The sequence below is a fragment of the Dryas octopetala genome, chromosome 9, assembly GCF_963921425.1.
Source record: "Dryas octopetala chromosome 9, drDryOcto1.1, whole genome shotgun sequence".
Classification (NCBI taxonomy): Eukaryota; Viridiplantae; Streptophyta; class Magnoliopsida; order Rosales; family Rosaceae; genus Dryas; species Dryas octopetala.
The window spans coordinates 4,780,408-4,802,158 of NC_141374.1; the positions used below are offsets into that span (position 1 = coordinate 4,780,408).

The 21,751-nt window shown below is 37.0% G+C and overlaps 3 protein-coding genes and 1 long non-coding RNA gene across 7 annotated transcripts; 3 read left to right on the plus strand and 1 right to left on the minus strand.

Moving 5' to 3' along the window:
• The first annotated feature begins 4,139 nt into the window (after nucleotides 1–4,139).
• On the plus strand, nucleotides 4,140–8,432 carry LOC147273320 (glycerophosphodiester phosphodiesterase GDPD6-like). The gene is made up of 8 exons (XM_086227714.1): nucleotides 4,140–4,383; nucleotides 5,147–5,325; nucleotides 5,527–5,710; nucleotides 5,988–6,062; nucleotides 6,202–6,311; nucleotides 6,661–6,879; nucleotides 7,073–7,228; nucleotides 7,980–8,432. Exons 1-8 carry the CDS (start codon nucleotides 4,368–4,370, stop codon nucleotides 8,217–8,219), a joined length of 1,179 nt encoding a protein of 392 aa, XP_086083840.1. The 5' UTR covers nucleotides 4,140–4,367; the 3' UTR covers nucleotides 8,220–8,432.
• Nucleotides 8,433–9,585: 1,153 nt separating this feature from the next.
• On the plus strand, nucleotides 9,586–11,651 carry LOC147273321 (uncharacterized). Of its 4 annotated transcripts, XR_015119649.1 has the most exons (7): nucleotides 9,586–9,696; nucleotides 9,785–9,832; nucleotides 9,940–10,000; nucleotides 10,096–10,389; nucleotides 10,478–10,663; nucleotides 10,757–10,866; nucleotides 11,587–11,613. XR_015119649.1 is itself a non-coding variant. In XM_086227896.1 (5 exons), the coding sequence occupies exons 1-5, from the start codon at nucleotides 9,620–9,622 to the stop codon at nucleotides 10,604–10,606; spliced, it is 609 nt and encodes a 202-aa protein (XP_086084022.1). In that variant the 5' UTR covers nucleotides 9,586–9,619; the 3' UTR covers nucleotides 10,607–11,181. The 4 variants fall into 4 exon arrangements, 1 of the variants encoding a protein (XP_086084022.1); XR_015119650.1 differs by lacking the exon at nucleotides 10,757–10,866 and having other exon boundaries at nucleotides 11,587–11,651; XR_015119648.1 differs by lacking the exon at nucleotides 11,587–11,613 and having other exon boundaries at nucleotides 10,757–11,181.
• A 2,979-nt stretch (nucleotides 11,652–14,630) lies between these two features.
• Nucleotides 14,631–17,206, plus strand: LOC147273322 (uncharacterized). Its single transcript, XR_015119579.1, has 3 exons — nucleotides 14,631–14,747; nucleotides 16,705–16,914; nucleotides 17,071–17,206. It is a non-coding gene; the product is annotated as an uncharacterized LOC147273322 (long non-coding RNA).
• On the minus strand, nucleotides 15,850–19,131 carry RPA70B (RPA70-kDa subunit B). The gene is made up of 12 exons (XM_086227435.1): nucleotides 18,974–19,131; nucleotides 18,395–18,541; nucleotides 18,118–18,285; nucleotides 17,854–18,031; nucleotides 17,467–17,737; nucleotides 17,282–17,384; nucleotides 17,076–17,200; nucleotides 16,890–16,968; nucleotides 16,663–16,807; nucleotides 16,366–16,526; nucleotides 16,148–16,268; nucleotides 15,850–16,048 (listed from the first exon to the last, which is right to left on the minus strand). The coding sequence occupies exons 1-12, from the start codon at nucleotides 19,102–19,104 to the stop codon at nucleotides 15,851–15,853; spliced, it is 1,827 nt and encodes a 608-aa protein (XP_086083561.1). The 5' UTR covers nucleotides 19,105–19,131; the 3' UTR covers nucleotide 15,850.
• Nucleotides 19,132–21,751: the final 2,620 nt, after the last annotated feature.

Below are 21,751 nucleotides of genomic sequence, written 5' to 3' on the forward strand. Positions count from 1 at the left end.
GATTGTTTGTGTTTGTCATGGCAGCTTCCTCTCTCCAGCCGAATTTGTCAAGCATGCTGGCGGCAGGGAGGTGGAAAACCCCATGAGGCACATAACCGTCTGCACTAATCCTTTTCCGTTCTAGGCCAATGGTGGAGGCTCTGGTCACCCCTTGGAATGTTAAGTTATGAACATCCTGAGTTAGTAATTAGCTTTTAAGAATGAAGGTCTCTCTATATTATCCTATATATGATCCTTTACTGGAACAATTATGTTATGTATGTCTGGAGTCTGGACAAAATATATTAGGTTATTGTACTGTTTATGTACTTTGATCTAAATATATGAAGTGTTGGTTGGTTAAGGTTACTCCAAAGCACAAGAGCAATGTTTTGTGTGAGCCAAGTTTCGTCAAAACTCAAAAGTGTTAAATGATGAAACCCAGATGATGGCACACTTCATTTTAATGTTTTCCTATAATTGCCAATTTGTGTAGCTGCGTGGATTGAATTTTTTAGGTTTTTGACCATGAATGTGGTATAAATGTTTTACCACTTAAGTCATAACTTTCCATTCCTTTTGTTTGTGCCATGTTGGGTCTTACTGTTGTATTGGGCCACGGGTTTTAGTTGGGTTGAGTCACACATTTGCGCAATTGTAAGGGGAGGGTCTCCTATTTTTTATAAATAGGACCCTCCAACTTAGAGGAGATCCCTCTTTTCATATTCCCAGGTCATATCTCTCATTTTTCTCTTTAGAGCTTTCATTCTCTATATTGTAATCACCTTTGTTCATAGTGAGACCAAAACAAGACTCAAGTAAGGCCTTCCACTACAAGGCCGGAAAAAGGGACCCAAAACCCATTTTGGGTCACAAATGAGTCTCATACAAGCACTACGGGCCGAAGAGTGTGGCCTAAATTCCCTGAGACTCAAACTGAAACCAATATCTTGGCTCACTGAGACCCAAACCCAAATACACCTGGACCCACCCACGTGAGAAAAGAAAAAGAGAGGCAGTGGCTGACACCCCCTAAGGATACAGGCCCCACATGTCGGCCCAATCTCCCTAGTGTGCGCGTGGTTGGAATGTGTGGCCCAGATCCACTGCCAGTTGGCAGATCAACGACTATGATTAACTTCCAACGGCTCTTTTTTTTTTAAAATATTGAACCGCCCAGATTACTGGACCGTTGGAAATCAACGGCCTAGATCGCCCTCCACTATTTTTAAAAAAAAAAAATTATAAAAATCATATTTAAGTCTTTAAAAATTCGATAAAAAAAATTGTAGAAAATTCCAAAAAATTTTAGAAAAATTATAAAAAAACTCACAAACCCCCCAACGGCCATATTCCCCAAAATCCTATATATATATATATATATATATCATGCTTCCTCCATAGTTTTTCTTCACAAACATCAATCTTTGATACCAAATTCACAAAAAATTGTTGTCTTTGTCATGCCTCGTAGAGGAAATGCATGGGCACCATGTGAAGATCAAGCCATAGTGAAGGCGTGGCTAGAGAGGAGTCCCAACAGTTGTCTTGGTGCCATTCTAAGACAAACTGTGCTTTGGAATGAAATGCTAGGGTTTCTGAGCAAGGACTGTGGAAATGGAAATGGAAATGGGTGAGGGCAAGAGAGAGAGAGAGAGAGAGAGAGGGGGAGTGAGAAAGTGAGTTGGGTCAGGGGTGCGACTGGGCGAGACTAACTGGGTGGGTGGGTGGGTGGGTGGGTGGGTGCAACGGGGCCGGGGGGTGCGACAGTGTGATAGGGGAGGGGGAAGGGGCGGGGTGAGGCTGGGGGGAAGAGGGTGGCTGCGAGAGGGAGGGGGTTGGTCGGGGCTGGGTAGAGGGAGGGACGTGGGTCGGGGCTGGGTTGGGTATGGGTGGGGGCGGGGTGAGGCTGGGGCTAGGGGGAGAGGGTGGCTGCGGGAGGCCCACCACCACTGGCCGGCAAACCAAGACGAAAACCACCCCCTTTTAAATCTGCAAACCAAAACCAAAACCAAATATAAAATATCCAATTCAGAAACCCACTAATCCAACAAACCATGAAGTGATTGTGAAGTTTGATTTGTAGATCCAATTCAACCAACTTGATAATTCAAAAACCAATAATTATCAAACAATGAAGACAAAGCTGGATTTGTAGATCTAGAGAGAGAAAGGAATAGAGAGAGGGGAAAACAGAGGGGGGAGAGAAAGAGAGATAGAGCGAGATAGAAGAGACAAAAGGAGAGAGGAAAGAGGAGGCTGGGTGTGGTGGTGGGGCCGGTGCAGGTGGGTGATCGGGAGGGGAAGCTGATGGGGTGAGTTTCTAATGGTGGAGTGGCCTAGGCACAGGGGGGAGAGGGGTGGGTCAGGCAGGGAGTGAGGGGAGGATGGTTGGGGGGGGGCGTGGGTCGGTCAGGGATAGGGGGAGGTTAGGTGGGGGCGGGGAGGGGAGGGGATAGAGAGAGAGAGAGAGAGAGAGAGAGATGCAGGAGGAGAGAGGAAAGGGAAATGAAATTTGTTTATGTTTTGTAATTTTTTATTATTTTATTTTCCACGTGGCATCTACATCACCAAAAAAGTCCAGTCAACAAAGACATGTAAACATTTAAGAGAGCAGTTTTGCTCACCCCCTTTAACTAAGGTGTATGTTCACCTCCCATCTAAAATACTGACATGTGTTTAAAAAACTAACAAGAGTTAATCCATAAATATTTTATTATTTTTTTCTCTTTTTTTTTTTTTCTCAAAAACCTTGTTCCCCCTTTCTTTCTTTTTTTTTTTGTTTTTTTTTTCTTATTCTCCTTTCTCTCCATCCCCCGTGCTTCTCTCTCTCTCTCTCTCTCTCTCTCTCTCTCTCTCATCCCCAGCCGAGCCGAACACCTACAAACCATGAGTTAACCCAGAACATCTAGAAGCCAACCATCCCAAGAATGAACCAAAATATCTCCACCAGCAAAGAGAGAAAGTAGAGAAAGACAAATTAATAGGAAAACAAAAAGCCCAAATGGAAAAATCTAGCTGCAGGCTAGATATAGATAAGAAAATACCCGAATCAAAATTGAGAGAAAAATTGTTTCTTGCCAACAAGAAGACCACCATGCGTCAGAAAAGAGCAAGGGATGCTACAAAATCCCAAGGCAACCACAGCCTTAACCCCTTTTGGACCAAAAAGTCTTCAACCCAGTAACAAATTTTAAATGGTGGAAGTCATTGTTTATAGTAAAAAACCAAAAACAAAAAAATCAGATAAATTATTAGTTACGGAGAGAAAGAAGAAGAAGAAGAAGAAGAAAAAAAAAAAAAAAAGAGAAAAGGGGAAACGGGTTTTGGTAAAAAAAAAAAAAAAAAGAATAATAAATAATAAAATATTTATGAGTTAACTCATGATTAACTTTTTAAACACATGTCAGTATTTTAGATGGGAGGTGAGCATACACCTTAGTTAAAGGGGGTGAGCAAAACTGCTCTCAACATTTAATGGAAATTTGGACGGAAATACTAACGTTGCATAATTTATAAAAACTGGTGGACGCGCTTGAAAGATTTTTTTGTTTATGGACCATCCTGAAATCACCCTTATAGTTCGTAGGGGTAAATTGTAATTGAGCCTAATATTTAAATAGAAACCTAATATAATATCTTAAAAAAAAAAAGAAATGATATATAAAATATATTTTATTTTATAAATTATTATATTTCAAGTATCAGTATGCTTATAAATATATATAAATTATTGAATTTCATAAGTGATTAAGTGGTGTAGTGAGAATTCATATTTTGACTCTCCTCACAAATTAATGGGAAAATTTAAAATATTTTATAGTTCATAAATTAACTTGAAATGAATCCTATAATTAATGAAAAAAATTGAACTAAATTTACTTGAGCCTATAGTTAATAAACCCTATGTAAATTTAATTTAATTGTATGAGATCCAAAAAGTAGTATATATCACTCCACATATGACAAATCACCATTCAGTCAACGCCACTGGTCAGTCAGCTTAACAGTTATCACCGTGACCTTTAAAACTATCAAAAAACAAACCCAATCATCACCATCCACGTGTTCAACCTCCCCCACACGTTAATGGCCAGGATTGCAGTATCAGCGTCCCATTGGCACATAACCTGTCATTGCTAAATTATTTTCCTGGTAAAGCCTATCTATTTTGAGGAATATTCTTGGGTTTACAGGTAGATCCATGGCGCTAAACACTCCGAGCCTCCATGTTATAAGGCCATCGGTCACACACGATTCCACTACCTTAGAAACACAACAACATATATTCTTCAAAATTCAAGCTTTGTAGTTCATTTCATTATTAAGTTCTCATTAAAGCTCAAGAAACACAGCAGGAGCAGACTGAGAGAAGCTGGGCCAACACCATGGCTTCCTCACACTGTAAGCTCCAAACTTGACCCCAAAGTTTGAATTTTTTTTGGTCTTTCGGTATTGTTCTTGTTGATGATGGTTGTCAGTTTTTCAATGTTTGTGTGTGAATCATTACTGGGTTTTTTCAGTTTTCAGTTTTGTTAAATAGAAAAAATTGATTATCTGGGTTTGTATCTTGGTAGCTTGTTTGCCCTTTGCAATTGCTTATCTGGGTTTGTTTGATTTGTTTGAAGCCTTGTGATTCGATCTCTGCTTCGGAATTTCCTTGGACGAAGTTTGTTGCTAAATATAGTCTGGACTCTGGAGTAACCATTCTTTTTTTTTTTTTGGCCATGATGGAGTAACCATTCTTTAAACCAATGAAAGTGTGCCATGTTGATGTTGGTGTTTAGAATCATAGACAACGAAATTTGGGTTGACACAAAACTAATTAGGTGATTGTAGAGGATATTTAACTTTTGCATTTCGGGAAAACTGATTTTTAGTTGTAAAGTGCCTTTAATTATTTCTTAATTTAGCAAAATGATGACCGAGTTGTGGAATGCGAGGTTGTGGTTTCCTGTTCTATTTATAAGTAGGCGTTTTTAGTTGAATGTGCTGCTATTTGATTGTTACAGTATGAGAGTTTTTTGTGCACCATAGACTCATCAGATTTCTGTTCTCCAAATTTATGAAAAATGAACATAATGTGCAAATATGTATTTATTTATGTAGGTCAGCATTCTTAGGTCTAGAATTGATAATTTAAATTTGGTATTTTTACATTTCCCAGGCTTTCCTCTTTTTGTGTTCCTACTACTCCTTGTTGGGTGTTCCGGAAGGCCATTCTATCCGCTTCCTAGTAAATCGACTAATGGAAATAGACAACCTCTACAAACTTCTCGTCCATACAATGTTGCACATCGAGGTTCAAATGGAGAGATTCCTGAAGAAACTGCTCCTGCATACGTGGTAAGTTTTTGTCTTGAGACACCACATAGTTAGATATTGTATGCTACGAGAGCTTAACCCAGCTCTCGTAGTTTTAGAAAGCCTCTGACTATTAATGATTAGATGTGGCAATTTGATGGTATAATAAATAGTTATAAACTTGATCACCTGGTGAATAGCTGTTCTTGATAAAAACGTGTACTAAAGCTTGCATTCCTGCAGAGAGCTATTGAAGAGGGTGCAGACTTCATTGAAACAGATATCCTATCTTCTAAAGATGGTGTTCTTATATGCTTTCATGGTGTGACCCTTGATGAGACAACTGATATTGCAGAACACAAGGAATTTGCAAATCGTAAAAGGACCTATGAAGTTCAAGGGGTCAACACCACTGGCTTTTTTACTGGTATGTCAACCCTCCTGCTTTCAACACTTTTTAAATTGTTAATGTCATACTGTGTTGATGGGCATTATTTGTAAGTCCTATCTTCTAACTGAAGATTGACTATACATGAGCACCCAACTGATAAGAATCTTAAGCAGTTAGAATGTGGCAACAATTAATTTATATTCTAACACCAACATACTAGCATTTTTTGCATTTTTGTATAGCAGTATCTTTGCATTATTGCCATTCAACATAATTAACTGTGGGAATTAAAAATTATTTTTATCATATGCAGTTGATTTTACACTAAAAGAACTGAAGTCATTACGAGTGAAGCAGAGGTTTCCATTTCGGGATCAACAATATAACGGTTAGTTCCTATTCCTGATAAATAACTCTGAATTTAAGCATACATTTAAAAAAAAAAACATAAAAATCAGTTTTTTGAAGTCCACCAACTCTGATAAATAAGGATCTTTAAGTATATTCTCTGTTGGTGTATCCCTCAGGAAAATTTCCTATTATTACTTTTGAAGAGTTCATTTCAATCGCACTGGATGCATCCAGAGTTGTTGGAATATATCCGGAGATTAAACATCCAGTATTGATCAACCAGCATGTGAGTATCCTGAAAGCTGCCACTAAGAATGGTTGCACAGAACCTGATTAGCGTTATGCTTTTTCCTGTAATAAGGTTATATTTAAGAAAGCGCCCAAGAGGTTTCCTATTATATTCTGATCTCCCATGGTCTGGTTCTAATGTCTTTATGATTAATTAAAGAACTTCCTCCTGGTTTGAGTTAGGCAAACAACATTAAGTTGGCTTCATACTTACTAATTACCGTAAGAAAGCATCAGGATATGGAATGTCCGCCACCACTTCATGGTTAAAAGTTTGATTTGTTGATGCTGATAGATATCTTTTTCTTTGTTAGACAAAACTTGGCTAATGTTTAATTTGATGACAGGTGAAGTGGCCAGATGGTAAGAAATTTGAGGACAGGTTTGTGGAGACACTTAAGAAGTATGGGTACAAGGGTTCATACATGTCAAAGGATTGGTTAAAACAACCTGTATTTATCCAGTCATTTGCTCCAACTTCACTTATATATGCATCAAACCTGACAGACTTGCCCAAGATCTTTTTAATTGATGATATTACAGTTCCAACTCAAGACACTAATCAGGTTTGTCTTCTTCTGAGTGTTATCTCCCCATGGACTGCTTATGCATTTTACAGTTTTGCCAAGCATAAACTCTTTATAAAGATTAAAGACCCAGCTTAAATTGTATCCCTATGTCTAATTTTTGGCATATAATTCTTTCATTAAGTTTTCAGTCTATATTCCTCCTAACTGACATCAAATTGAAAATATGCAGTCCTATTGGGAAATTATTTCAGATACCTACCTTGACTTCATTAAAGATTATGTGGTGGGAATTGGACCGGGGAAGGATACTTTGGTTTCTGTAGTAAATGATTCTTTGCAAACAGCTACTGATCTAGTCTCCAGAGCCCATGCATATAACCTACAGGTAAGTTTCTTCTCTGTAAAGACTTGTCCATTTGATTTTGGGTAATCTGGTATAAAAGGTTTAAGGTTAAGTAGTCATGGTCGTGAATCGTTTTTCTTTGACATTGCATTTTCATCTTGTACTAGTATTCTAGTAGAGTACTGGGTCAAGTGTTGTACTGTAGCATACTTGACAAGACGTACTCATAATACATGCCAAGGGTTGAATAACAGTAGAACAGAACAAAGAAGAAAGAAAGACTTTTCTTTGGTCTAATTTGCTCCTAAGAGTTGTGATTCATGGATAGCCATAACAAAAACCAATGTTGTAGCAGTACAAGCATGACACTTTGTTAGGAATTATGGTACACCATAACATACAGCTTTCTGTAATTGATATACTTCCACTGAAGTTCTTATATTACTCTCTAGGAAAGAATGCAAAATTCTCTGAGAGCTGAATCAGCTTCTCAAATAATAAGTTATATGGTAGCTTAGGTTGTTGCTCATGACAAATCAATTGATTGCATTGAGGACTTGAGTGAATAATGAGTTGAAGATTTTGTTTCTAATATCCAGTTATTCTTTGGAAGCATAAAAATTTGTTTCCATTACTATGGGAGATTGCCATGTTTTTTCTTTTTTCTTGTTATTTTAGTTTTTTGTGATTATCTTCTGAAATATGAATGCTTCAGATATATAGATGCCATTGTTGTTTGCAATACAATAAACAATTGCATTCTTATATTTCATCTTCTTTAATTCCAATGCAGGTGCACCCATACACATACCGAAATGAGAACAAGTTCCTGCATGTGAATTTTCATCAAGATCCATATGCAGAGTATGATTATTGGATTAATCAGATAGGTGTTGATGGACTTTTTACAGACTTCACAGGCAGCCTACATAATTTTCAGAAGTGGACCTCCTTTAATGAAAGTGATAACAATAATGCATCAAAATTGTTGCATAAAATAGCATCAATGGTCTCTCCCTATAAAAAGGCATGAGATAGTACATGTATCTTTTTATCTTGTTATCGTATTTTAGTGCAACCTCTCTGCTTTTCACTGTGCAATTAGTGTAATTGTTTGATATTTAGTTTTTAAGTTTTATAACGTTGATCCAAAATGGTGGGGTTGCACTACCTTTAGATTTTCTGGTGCACCACATTTTCAATATAATAAGAGAAAATAAGAAAAAAGAAATCCTCTTTTACAGAATTTGGCTCCTCTTTTGTCTTAGATTAAGATGATTGGGAAGATAGGTGATGAGATGCTCTGTGACTTTAAATCTAGTGTGTTCTGTTGGTATTATGGTTAATACAATGCTTTACAGTACAATTCTGAAACCATCCAAAGTAATATCTGAAGGTGAAGCCTTTCAACAAGAAGCATGTTTTAACTCAGGAACTCTACACATTTATCCAAACACTGAACTATAACTCATTGTCGAGTCCATGTTAACTCACGAAATCCATGCCAGAAAGATTTAAGATTTTGCACATTTACTACCCACACTTTGCACTATATGTGCAAATACCATTCATAAAAAAAAAAAAAAAAAAAATTTGGTCAATTGCCACCCATAATTTGCGCTAATGTGACACCTACCATTATATTTCATCTAATTTTCTGTTAAATTATAATTTCTTTTGGCTTTTTGACACAGTTAGCACCCAAACTTTACATTCCGTGCACAAATACCACCTATAAAAAAATTTGGCCAATTACCACCCTCCTTCATACACTTCTCAACCACCACCACCTATACACTTCACAGCCACCACCACTGAGTTCGACACACCCATTTTGGTTGATTAATATTTTGTTTATTTTTTATTTAAGTGTAAAATATATATTTTAATTACAAAAATAAAAAATTATGATTAAATACTAAATATTAATAGTTAAAATGACATAAATATTTTATTAGTTAAAATGAAATAATATTAAAATTTGGTACTTAAAATCAACGGACTTTTACAAAAATTATTTAAAAATACATTTTCAATATTATAAAAAAATTAAAAATTAAATTTTCAATTCTGTTTCAGGATAAAATGAAAAGGTTAGGAAAAAAAATTAGCTATTTTGCACATTTATCACCCAAACTTGAATGTGCGAAAATACCACCCTAAACCCCATAAAACCACAAAGCCCAGGGGGTTTTTTTTTTGGTTCGAAAAAGCCCAGGGAGTTTCTGAAGAAGGTTTCTCCCCCTAAAGAGTAACTTCTTGACTTTACCAGCACCTGAAAACCCCATAAGCTGTTTTCTTCTTCTTTCTCAGTCTTGCGCCGTCGCTCAGAGAGCTCCGAGACTCTCTCTCTCTCTCTCTCTCTCTCTCTCTCTCTCTCTCTCTCTCTCCATCTCTCTCTCACACAGTGGGTGTGCAGTGTGGCGCGTAAACATGGCGCCCAGAAACAAAGATTCGAAAGGGAATGCTGCTTCCAAGTCTGCCTTTGTCCCTCAACCTCAAAACCAAGAGTGAGTACTAGTTTTTGGGTCCTTTGAGTGTTTGATACTTGTTGAATCTAGTTGTTAACTGATATACTTGAATCTGTTAAATATGTAGTTGCTATGAAGGAGAACGTCTCCATTGTCTGCTCGAATCAATTCAGAGGTTGTGTTATGGTTATGGTTATGGTTATCTTTGCAGTAAATAGATTTAAATTTCACTGATAAATATTCTTCCAATTAATAACGACATTAATTGCTATCTTCATACAGAAGGATAGAGTCAGCAAGACTTATGGATGGCAAGTCTTTACCTGAAAAGATTTGGTTCAAGGTTTGGATGATTGGATTCAGATTATCGAACCTGAATGTGTGTTTGATAATGAATAATATGACCAAATTGATTTTGTTTTTCTTTATGTTTTGTAGCAACAATTCGCAATAGGGGTCAATGAGGTGACTCGTGTGCTTGAACGAATGAAACCAATGACAGCAATGACAGCAATGACAGCAAGCTTAGCATCGAATCCGAAAGCAGCATCTGTCGAGCTTCAGGCTGTACTGATAGCTTTTGATTGCAACCCACGGTGGCTGTCAAAGCATCTGCCGAGCTTGGCACAGTCGAGGAAGGTCCCATTGATCTTTCTCAAAGATAACAAGGGGGCTTCTTTAAGATTGGGTCAGCTTGTTAAGCTTAAAACAGCCATTGCCATTGGAGTTAAGGTAACTATACCTACAGTACTATGTTTATGTCTGTCTTTCAAAACCCTCTTGGATTTATTTGAAACATGAAACATTCTACTGTCTGTAGGCTAAAGGAAATGCCATCAATCAAGTTGTTGATGAAATTCTTCGTGGTGATTCAATTCAGCTTGGAACGGATTGCCTCAACTCCACTCAAATGCTTGCTACAAATGCACAAGGGCATGTCCAGAGATGAGCCTCCATTTTTCTGTACATGTTGAACACAACAGCATCTTTCTTCATGTTCCAAAGGGTAAAGGGTTCCTTCTACAACAATCTTATGTATGACATAACTGTCTGGCAGTAGCCTTGGGATTAAAGATCAGTTTTGTTGCTCTTCCTTCAGTTGAGTGGGTTTGGGATAAGGTCTGGACCGGTTCTTCATCATAATATGTCAATTTTTGGAGCGGAAACAGTGTGTGGTTAAGGAAAGAAGGAAAAGGATTAAAAGACACAGTAAGTGAATTTATATGGCATCCCAGTTCAATAATGTTTTCTCAGCTTCCATAATGATGCCATTGAAGTCTAAACTCTAGGAGTCTTATGCAATACATGGTTTTGAAAATGAAACAGAAACTAATGTCCATAGACCAACATAGAAAACATGCTACATGGTCTTCATATGTTTAAGTGGCTTGTCTGGACTGTTGTTTATCATGTCCCTTATGGTAAACCTTTTCGTCAGGAGAAGGGTTTTAATTTGATTTGGGATACCAATTTTGATATGTATTGGGGTTTGGTTCTCTTCTTTTGAATTTATTTGTATCAGCATTCGAGAATATACTCCATCTTGAAAGGACTTCATTTCTAATAATACAACCAGTATTCATTTCTCATTAATGTTAATCACATTTGGGCTGATGGCTTTTCCATTCAAATCTGTGTATGGTCAGAACTATAACCTGCACATGATGACATTTCTTACTACATTAATGGATATTTTATCATTCTTGAAACTTTACTGCTGATAAATGTTGTTATTTTATATGCTAAAAACTTCAAATCAAGAACTTTCAGCAGGAATAATTATTGCTATGAAGAACTTTTCATTGAAATCCCTGCTGATTAAGACTCAGTTTAGAGTATTTAGCTGCCATTGACATGTGACATTCCATTGAATTTTGCTCTATTTTTCATTATTCCTCAGAGATTTGAATTGGTGTGAATTCCATGCAGGACCGGGGGGTGTGGCTGCAAGAGGAAGCACTACCCGTTTTGAGCCTCTGCCTGTGGAAAGGGACATCAAGCCTGTGATCACCTCTGCAGGAATGGCCAATGGGAAACATGCCAATCCTGCAGAAAACGAGCTGGAAAATCCTTCAAAGAAGGTCAAAGGTTCCCATGGCAATGTTTCAAATGACAATGATTCCAATGATAATGTTTTGGAGAATGGAATGGAAGCAATAGCCAGAATGCCTTGCGTGAGAACCACTGGGAATGATCCCAATGGGAGGGGGATTGAAGGCTTTCTATACCAGTATCTGAAAGGGAACGTGAGGATTGTATGTGTTTGTCATGGCAGCTTCCTCTCTCCAGCCAAATTTGTCAAGCATGCCGGCGGCAGGGAGGTGGAAAACCCCATGAGGCACATAAACTGCACTAATCCTTTTCCGTTCTAGGCCAATGGTGGTGGCTCTGGTCACCCCTTGGAATGTTAAGTTATGAACATCCTGAGTTAAGTAATTAGCATTTAAGAATGAAGGTCTCTCTATGTTATCCTATATATGATCCTTGACTGGAACAATTATGTATGTCTGGAGTTTGGACAAGATATATTAGGTTATTGTACTGTTTATGTACTTTGATCTAAATATATGAAGTGTTGGCTGGTTAAGATTACTCCAAAGCACAAGAGCAATGTTTTGTGTGAGCCAAGTTTCGTCAAAACACAAAAGGGTTAAATGATGAAACCCAGATAATGGCACACTTCATTTTAATGTTTTCCTATAATTGCCAATTTGTGTTACTGCATGGATTGAATTTTTTAGGTTTTTGACCATGAATGTGGTATAAATGTTTTACCACTTGTCATAACTTTCCATTCCTTTTGTTTATGCCATGTTGGGTCTTATTGTTGTCTTGAGCCATGGGTTTTAGTTGGGTTGAGTCACACATTTGCGCAATTGTAATAGGAGTATAGGACCCTCTAACTCCGAGAAGATCCCTCTTTTCATATTCCTAGGTCATATCTCTCATTTTTCTCTTTAGAGCTTTCATTCTCTATATTGTAATCACCTTTGTTCATAGTGAGACCAAAACAAGACTCAAGTAAGGCCTTCCACTACATGGCCGGAAAAAGGGACCCAAAACCCATTTTGGGTCACAAATGGGTCTTATATAAACACTACGGGCCGTAGAGTGGCCTAAAATCAAATCGCCTGAGACCCAAATTGAAACCAATATCTGGACTCACTGACACCCAAACCCACCCACATGAGAAAAGGAAAAGAGAGGCAGGGGTTGACACCCCCTAAAGACGCGGGCCTTGGCCCAAATCCACTGCCAGTAACAACTGTGATTAACTTCCAACGGCTCTTTTTTTTTTTTTTTTAAATTGAACCGCCCAGATTACTGGACTGTTGGAAATCAACGGCCTAGATCGTCCTCCACTATTTTTTTTTTAAATCATATAAATCTGGTTTAAGTCTTTAAAAATTAAAAAAAAATGTAGAAAATTCCAAAAAATTTCAGAAAAATTATAAAAAATCACACAAACCCCCAACGGCCATATTCCCCAAAATCCTATATATATCATGCTTTCTCCATGGTTTTTCTTCACAAACATCAATCTTTGATACCAAATTCACAAAAAAATGTTTTTAGGGCAAGACTGGAAGAAAGTTTGCATTTTTTATATGTTTTGGACCAATTAAAAGAAAGTACAAAGTACGCAGCGGCGAATACTTTGGCCCAGTTGAGTGAACCAGAGACGCCCAACACTGACGAGTTCAACACTCTCGAGAGTGACAATGCTGATCCAACCATAACACTTACAGAAGACGACGACCCACCACCATTTCAACCAATAGGTCCCTCGTGGCCAAGGCCACCATGAAGAAACCATTAAAAACAGTCCAAGGCAGCTAAACCCGTCCAAGTTCATATGGTTGAGGCAGTTGATGATTTCAATGAAAATTCATGGATTTTCATACAAAAGAGATAGATCAAAGATAATGCAAAGAAAGAAAAAGATGCAATAAAGGAAGCAAGAGAGACGTGGAGGACCGAGAGGCAGCTAGAATGGGAGGAACAAAATATAATGGGCCAAGACCTCTCTAGGATGAATGACATGCAAAAGGCTTATTAATATTGGGAGGAAAAACAAGTTGAAGTCATAGCAAGGAGGCAGATGCACGCTAGCCAAAGCTCGGAATACACTCCATCTGGATACCACCCAGATTTTTTCAACCTCAATTAGTCAAACTAAGGGTACCGGCCTAACAATTAGAATTTAACTTTGAATTATGTTTGCTCATGTGATGTTATGTTTCGACTTTGATTTATGTTTGCATTTTTTCTTATATTGAACTAGGTTTGTATTTGAAGTATTTGATTTTAATTGAAGTATGTTTGTATTTCAAGTATTTTAAGTTTGCATTTTTTGTTAAAATGTATTTTGTATGTAATCTTGTTAATTAATATATTTGATTAAGTAACATTTGAAGGCAAACTTTGTTAATCTTGTTAGCGTTTCTCACCCAGCATTGAATTCCCACCATTATTGCGGGAAGTCTAATGCATGAACCTAATAAATACAACAGTTGATAAGACTAATGCATGCTACCATTACTTCTTGGAAAACCTATTGTTGTACAAGACTACTCAATCATACTACATGAAAAGATTACCCTATCATAAAGCAAATGAATGTGGACCATTCAATCCTTATCTCCAACTTCACTTGTATATGCATCAAAGCTGACAGACTTGCCCAAGATCTTTTTAATTGATGATATTACTATTCCAACTCAAGACACTAATCAGGTTTGTCTTCTTCTGAGTGTTATCTCCCCATGGACTACTTATGCAGTTTACAGTTTTACCAAGCATACTCTTTATAAAGATTAAAGACCCAGCTTAAATTGTATCCCTATGTCTAATTTTTGCCATATAATTCTTTCATTAAGTTTTCAGTATATATTCCTCCTAACTGACATCAAATGGAAAATATGCAGTCCTATTGGGAAATTACTTCAGATACCTACTTTGACTTCATTAAAGATTATGATTATGTGGTGGGAATTGGACAGTGGAAGGATACTGTAGTTCCTGTAGTAAATGATTCTTTGCAAACAGCTACTGATCTGGTCTCCAGAGCCCATGCATATAACCTACAGGTAAGTTTCTTCTCTGTAAAGTCTTTTCCATTTGATTTTGGGTAATCTGGTATAAAAGGTTTAAGGTTTAGTCATAGTCGTGAATCCTTTTTCTTTGACATTGCATTTTCATCTTGTACTAGTATTCTAGTAGAGTACTGGGTCAAGTGTTGTACTGTAGAATACTTGACAAGACATACTCATAATACATGCTAAAGGTTGAATGACAATTGACAGGAGAACAGAACAAAGAAGAAAGAAAGACTTTTCTTTGGTCTAATTTGCTACGAAGAGTTGTGATTCATGGATAGCCATAACAAAAACCAATGTTGTAGCAGTACAAGCATAACACTTTGTTAGGAATTATGGTATTTGTAATTGACATGCAGCTATTTGCAATTGATATACTTCCACTGAAGTTCTTATATTACTCTCTAGGAAAGGATGCAAAATTCTCTGACTCAAATAATAAGTTATATGGGTTGCTCTTGACAAATCGATTGATTGCTTTGAGGACTTGAGTGTATAATGAATTAAAGATTTTGTTTCTAATATCCAGTTATTCTTTGGGTCACACAAAATGGGTCTCATTGTAGTAGAAGGCCTAACCATGCTTTCAGTACAATTATGAAACCATCCAAAGTAATATTTGAAGGTTAAGCCTTTCAACAAGTAGCATGCTTTAACTCAGGAAATCTACGCAATTATCCAAACACTGAACCACAATGAAAACAGATTTATTCCCCATAAGACCACAGAGCCCAAGGAGTTTCTGAAAGAAGGTTTAGTTGTTCTTATAGTAGCTCACAAGGGAGAGAATTGCAAATGAATGCAACAGCATCCATGAGAAAATGTTATATAACTAGACAACTAATAAGTACATCTCTAGAATGCAACAAAAACACCTGTACTGATCTTCTAAAAAAGAGATACATAAGTCAAGTTATAAGAACCAACATTTGCAATTAATCCGAACTGCCCTACCCCAACATGCAAAATCCATACACTGATCTTCAAGGCAGAGTGAGTAAAGGTACATTGTCCAGACAACATTCTCATATTTCTCTATGGATTCTAGCACACCATCCTTTCCATTTTAATAAATAAATACACAGACCAATCTATTAGGAAGCTTTCATCTTTGATATCTCTTCTAGCAGAAACTTTGATTCAGCAGCAAAATCAACTGGAGCAACTGCCCTCACAGTTACCCTTTTCCTCTTCTCATTGTTGTACTCATTCTGAGTAACACTGACCCTAAAAAGATGAGGAACCCAAGTAGCTTGTTTCAACTTTAGTTGGTATGGATTCTCCTCTCCCTCCTGAAAAATGTCAAAATTTAAGAGATTAGAAACCAGCTTTCACTCTTTCATGGTTAAGCCAGATGAGTCACTTTCAAAACCAATTTGCAAATAATATACCTGTGATTTCAATTTGTCCAGCTCCTCCGCAGAGCACCCAATAATCCTCTCTGCTTCTTCATTAAATACAGAAAAATATGCTTCACCACTTGCGTCTGTAACTCTTGCAACCAATATATACCTGGAAAGAGAGAACAAAATGGTGTGATAAGTCTCATGGGAATCCATATAAAACACTAGTAGTATATATCTCATGAATTATTGAACACAAATCTTACCTTAAATTGCATTCTTCATCATTTTTCTGGCACCCTTCACACCAGTAACCAGACCCAACAGCTTCCGTCACTTTCTTGTTGCAAATCTTGCAAGCCCGATACCATAGTGTCTGATCAGGCTTGATGGAACTAATAAATGCTTTAACACTGAAATACACCGGCTGTTCAAGACCACCAAAAGAAACAAGATCACAAATGAGGTTGTCCAATTTTTTAAATTAAGAAGGAGCTTTCAAGCCTGCCATAAATTGCAAGGATTACTTTTGTAATTGAGAGTTGTCAATATAGTAGTAATACCTTATCCTCACCCAGGGATTGGTTATCATTTATATGAGACAGGGAGACTCTGTCAGAGTACATTGACCTTGCTCCATTCTTGGTTAATGGGCTCACACCAGAGCCAACAGAGGCTATTGAAGTCCCTTTACCTTCCGAATCATACCTGCAAAACAAGAGAAGGTAACTAGGCTGCAACATGAAGATCAGGCAAGGAAAAGGTAACAGGCTGCTGGGCAATAACTTACCAGGACTTCAACCTCTTTGCTTCAGGTAAATCCGGATCTACCAATATTGTGCTCCTGTTCAATGTTGACAATGATACACCTACAATAGGACATAAGAGAGTAAATAAAAATCTGAACTTTCTTTTTTCATTTATTTCTGAATATGCTTAATTCCTTAAACTATTCTTATATAAACTTTTAGGCTACCTTGGAAGTCTCCAACTTTAAGGGACTTAATAGCGACTATGGGAGATTTATCAGCATTGTCAAGCAATTCCTGGCCAACACCAGTTGCAAGCTCATTCCACAAAGAAACCACAACTGACTTTTTCCTGCAGTTCAGATACCAATTGTTTCAATGTAAAAGATTTAACATGTGATTAAAGTGCAGTCAGTGAGAAGAATAGGCTTACGTCTCATCAGCAATGGTAATATCACGCTTTGGAATACTCTCATTGTTGCTCTTCCTTCTAATGCTCATTGTAGGAGACACGTTTTGAACTACTCCAATAACATCTGAGACAAAGGGCAGCAATGAATAAATAAGAAAAAGCAGACAAGTACGCATCTAAAACAGATTCCAGGAGAATCAACTTACCCACAAGCTCCTTCCCAGTAACATAGGCACCCAGCATGTCAACCGGGACAAAATTGAATTTTGTTTCAGGAACAAAAGCTGCTTCGTTGCTGGCTTCTTCAACCTCAGAATTTTCATTTAAAGTCATTTCATAATCATTTTGCACTGTCTTAAACTGCTTGTTAGCAACCCTTAGAGACCCCTTTGAAATGTAATAAACCTTCCCTAATTCGAACTTGTCATAGAACTTCTTTGCAGCTTCATTGAACATTGTTGCTTGAATTTGTGTGCCCTAAACCAAAGTAATCAAATTTACACAAAAGTCAGAATCACTATGTCAAATATATCAAGTGAGGATAATTGGGGACTATAAGAATGTCAACAAAATCAAATAACTTTTTTGCTTACATCTTCATCTGTCAACTCCACATTGAAGACACAGCCTTCACCTCTAGCATTCTTGTAAGTACGCATAGTTCCCTTGTTTGTCACACGAACCTTAATGGTCCAATTGCCTTGATAAGGATTCAAGGAAACAAGCGGATGAACTCTTCGGGTCATGGCCATTCGTGCAGCCGGGGCCATACTGAATCAATTCACAGAAAAAGTAAACTGTCAATACACAAGACCATGAATTCCAATACAACTGATTGATAACAAACAAACACTTACTTTCCATTCTGCTCGTGCACAATTTGAGCAGCTGATTTAGAAACCATTTCTTGTTTGGGCTTCAAAATAATGCCAACTTCTTCCCTTTTCGCCTCACTTTTGACCTCATTTTTAATCTCCATCTCAAGTGCAGGTGAAACCACCTCACATTTTGTTACAATCAAATATCTGAAACGGTGAAACAAGAACCAGAACCAAACATCACCATTTGAAACCCAATACATGATATACATCAAGGGAGAGAGAGAGAGAGAGAGAGAGAGAATTGATTGCTTACTTTTCAGACTTGCTCGGAATGTCATTAAGGGAGTATTCAAGAATGCGAATAAGACCCAGGTTCTGAATGTTCCCAGAGATGACCTGGGAAGTCAGATTCGATGGGAGAATCCCCTTTAGCTTCATCTTACCATCACTAGCAGTAAACCTACAACCACATCACAAATACAATAACCTAAATTAGATTTTTTTTTTTACCTACCAAGCAAAACCAACCAGGCCATTCCCAAACCTTTAAGAAGCAGAACTACTCATCAATACTCATTGTTTAATCTTAAACCCAACGTTCAAAGCTTGAAAAGCGGCCAGATCTAAGATCTTGTAACTTTGTAAGGGCTATTTGAAAACATTTCTTAAACCCCAGAAAGAAATTTAAAAAAGGGGGAAATAATTTCTATGAAACTACGAAGACAATAAGACAATCCAATCGATACCCATCAACAAGTAGCATATATGCATGTAAGTGAGGTATTTACCGTTCTATGATTGAATATGAACACCGAAAATCTCTAATAATTTCAGAGAAATAGCCAAACACACGCACGCATAGATTACATTGATGGGTAAAGAGAAAGCTCACATGTAACGGTTGCCCTTGGAAGTGAGATCGAGGACCTGGATCACGATCTCTGGGAGCTCACCCGACCCGTCCGGCGATGGGTTTGCCAACATGGTCGATATCGCATCTGGGCTTGGTCCTAGCTTCGCCATTCTCAGCCCTCTCTTGCTCTCTCTCTCTCTCTCTCTCTCTAGGATTTTGGAGGCGATTTGGAGGTAGTAGATGGAGTTTGACAGAGAGAGTCTCTGTTTGAGTGTTTTTGTATATGTGAATTTTGGCGGGAGTTTTGTGTAAGTTGAAATCATTTCCCGCAATGCTTCCAAAATCCAAAGCAATCTCTTTTTACTATTTTTGGCGCCAATTTTACCTTTCCCGGTTTTTGGTTTGATTTGTCGACTACCGCCCGTTCAATTTCTTTCGGGTTTTACCGTTTTGTCCTTCTGTTGTTTCTGGATTCACGATTCGCCCAACAGGGCTTGGTAGAAACTAGAATGAATCGTAGTTGGGCTAACGGGCCCGTCACGTTGGACTTAAAAATTGGACCTAAAAAATTATTGGGTTGATTTGGAAAACTTTTTAACCAAAACAGTGTCTTTATCGACGTTTGTATAGAAAAATGTAAGTTACAGTATGTCTATTAATCACATTAAACAATTTCAAAGTTAAGATTACCTCCATTTTTACCTGCTCATCATTTTACTGTCACATGACCATATTTGTTTGTCTTATATTTTACTTTTTCTCTATCTATTATAATTCTCATCACCCATCACCGAAGCTATTCAAATGCGAACGTGGGCATGTTTACATTTGATACTGAGCACTCGGCAACGTCATCGAGAGCTCAACGAAATTTTGTTTAAATTGGCGATCATTTCTTGCAGCACTCAGCGCTTCTTCATATGTCCATTTTTTAGAGTATAGGGTATGAGTTCACCTTATATTCTCATAGGGTGCAGAATGACCTTTGTGGACCCAAAATCTCAAAATTAAACCTTAACATAAAAAACCGACAAACCAAATCCAAGCATTCGATATCGAAAAGATTTTATACTACCAAATGCTCGATAATGGTTACCAAACACACAGCGTTATGTGTGACATTGTACATATATTGCGTGTGTATGATACTTTTAGTATATGATTACATAATGAAAATTTTCAAATAAAAAGAAATTGTGTGCGTTTAATGCATTGGGTACCATGAATTTTTAAGGGCCCGTCTGGTAACGTTTTACCAAGGAATAAAATTTCAGATTTCGAGGAAATTTCGAAAAATTTTAAATTTCAACAGAAATTAGACGGAAACGACGAAAATTACTATCAAAATACGGAAATTTGGAATGAAATTTTACCATATGTTTATTTAACATATTATCTACTATATTGATAAAAAACATTGAAGAAACTAAATTATATAGTAAGTTTCATGTGATATAAGATTAATATAATGAGCTCTGAAGACAAATACTATTATATAAAATTAATATAATGAATAAATGAAATTAGTATATTCTTTATACTCTATAATCTATACACTAAATCCTAATATTAAACCCTATATACCATAATACTCTCTATACTCTATAATATATACACTAAACCCTATATATTTTACAATCTATACTCTATATTGTTTAGAATATGGTATAGGATATTAAAGTTTAGGTCTTTTATGATATTTTTAATTATTTTTTTATATAAAATTATATTGGGTTTAAAAACAATTAAACGAAACTCCAAAACGGCCAAACAAAACTCCAAACATTTTTTTTCTTTCCAATTGCCCAAAGGCCCCAAACCCCAATTAATCCTAAATCTTTTTTTTTTCTTTTCATTTTTTTTTTCCTTTTCTTTTCTTTTTTCTTTTCCTTTCTTTTTTCTTTTCTTTTTTCTTTTCCTTCTCCCATTTCCTTTCTTTCCTCCTCGTAAGTCTCCAGACTCTCTACTCTTTTCTTTTTTCTTTTCCTTTCTTTTTTATTTCTTTCCTTCCTTTCCTTCCTTTTCTCCCCGTAAGTCTGCAGACTCTCCAGTGGCCATCTCCCTCTCAATCTCCATTATTTCAGTTAGTCACCTTCTCTTTCTCGCTCCCTCATTCAGTCTCATCTACTCTCTTCTCTCTTCTCTCTCCTCTCTCCCCCTCTCCCTCCCCGATCTCCCTCTCTTCTCTTCGCGCACCGATCTTCTCTCCCCGGGCCGATCTCTTCCTCCTCTCTTCTCTCTCCCCGGCGACAATAGACGACGAGGCCGGCTCTCCTTTTTCTCCCATCTCTCCCTCTGGTCGCTGCCTCCTGGATCCAGTCGAAAATTTCGGCGAAATGTTTCGAAATATTTTTAATATAGTGTTAAAATTTCCATACCCCTAAAAATCAAAATTTTCAGCGAAATTTCGAAATCTAACACCTTGCATTTTACAGAACAATTTTCTAACAACTGAATTGTAAATGAAAATGACAAATTAAATTTTGCATTCTCAAAATATGAGAAGCGTCTGGTAGCATAATTGAAAAACAATTATATAAAACAAAAATAATGAAAACACATTTGGTATTAATTAATTATTACAACTAAATAATTATATTCACAAAAGATATTAATTATAAATTATTACAAACCAATTTCATAAAATATATAATTAAAAAAAGAGAAGTTTCATAAAACCCAACCCACCTCGGCCGGCGCGACTACCTTGGAGGTGGAAGAGTTGTTGGTGACCGTATTATTAATGGAGATAAGACTGCAAATACCTATGATATAGTTGAACGGATGTATTTTCCTTATGTAAGGGTTGTTAAGGCT

Excerpts from the sequence above, each read along its gene's own strand:
- RPA70B (XM_086227435.1), bottom strand. The coding sequence starts at position 19,104 with ATGGCGAAGCTAGGACCAAGCCCAGATGCGATATCGACCATGTTGGCA. Across the intron at positions 17,738-17,853 it reads TGGAGTTGACAGATGAAGAT|GGCACACAAATTCAAGCAAC; the intron begins GTAAGCAAAAAA and ends ACTTTGGTTTAG. Across the intron at positions 16,269-16,365 it reads GATGAAGAATGCAATTTAAG|GTATATATTGGTTGCAAGAG; the intron begins GTAAGATTTGTG and ends CTCTCTTTCCAG.
- LOC147273321 (XM_086227896.1), top strand. The coding sequence starts at position 9,620 with ATGGCGCCCAGAAACAAAGATTCGAAAGGGAATGCTGCTTCCAAGTCT. Across the intron at positions 9,697-9,784 it reads CCTCAACCTCAAAACCAAGA|TTGCTATGAAGGAGAACGTC; the intron begins GTGAGTACTAGT and ends TTAAATATGTAG. Across the intron at positions 9,833-9,939 it reads CTGCTCGAATCAATTCAGAG|AAGGATAGAGTCAGCAAGAC; the intron begins GTTGTGTTATGG and ends ATCTTCATACAG.
- LOC147273320 (XM_086227714.1), top strand. Across the intron at positions 6,312-6,660 it reads CAGTATTGATCAACCAGCAT|GTGAAGTGGCCAGATGGTAA; the intron begins GTGAGTATCCTG and ends ATTTGATGACAG. Across the intron at positions 7,229-7,979 it reads CCCATGCATATAACCTACAG|GTGCACCCATACACATACCG; the intron begins GTAAGTTTCTTC and ends ATTCCAATGCAG.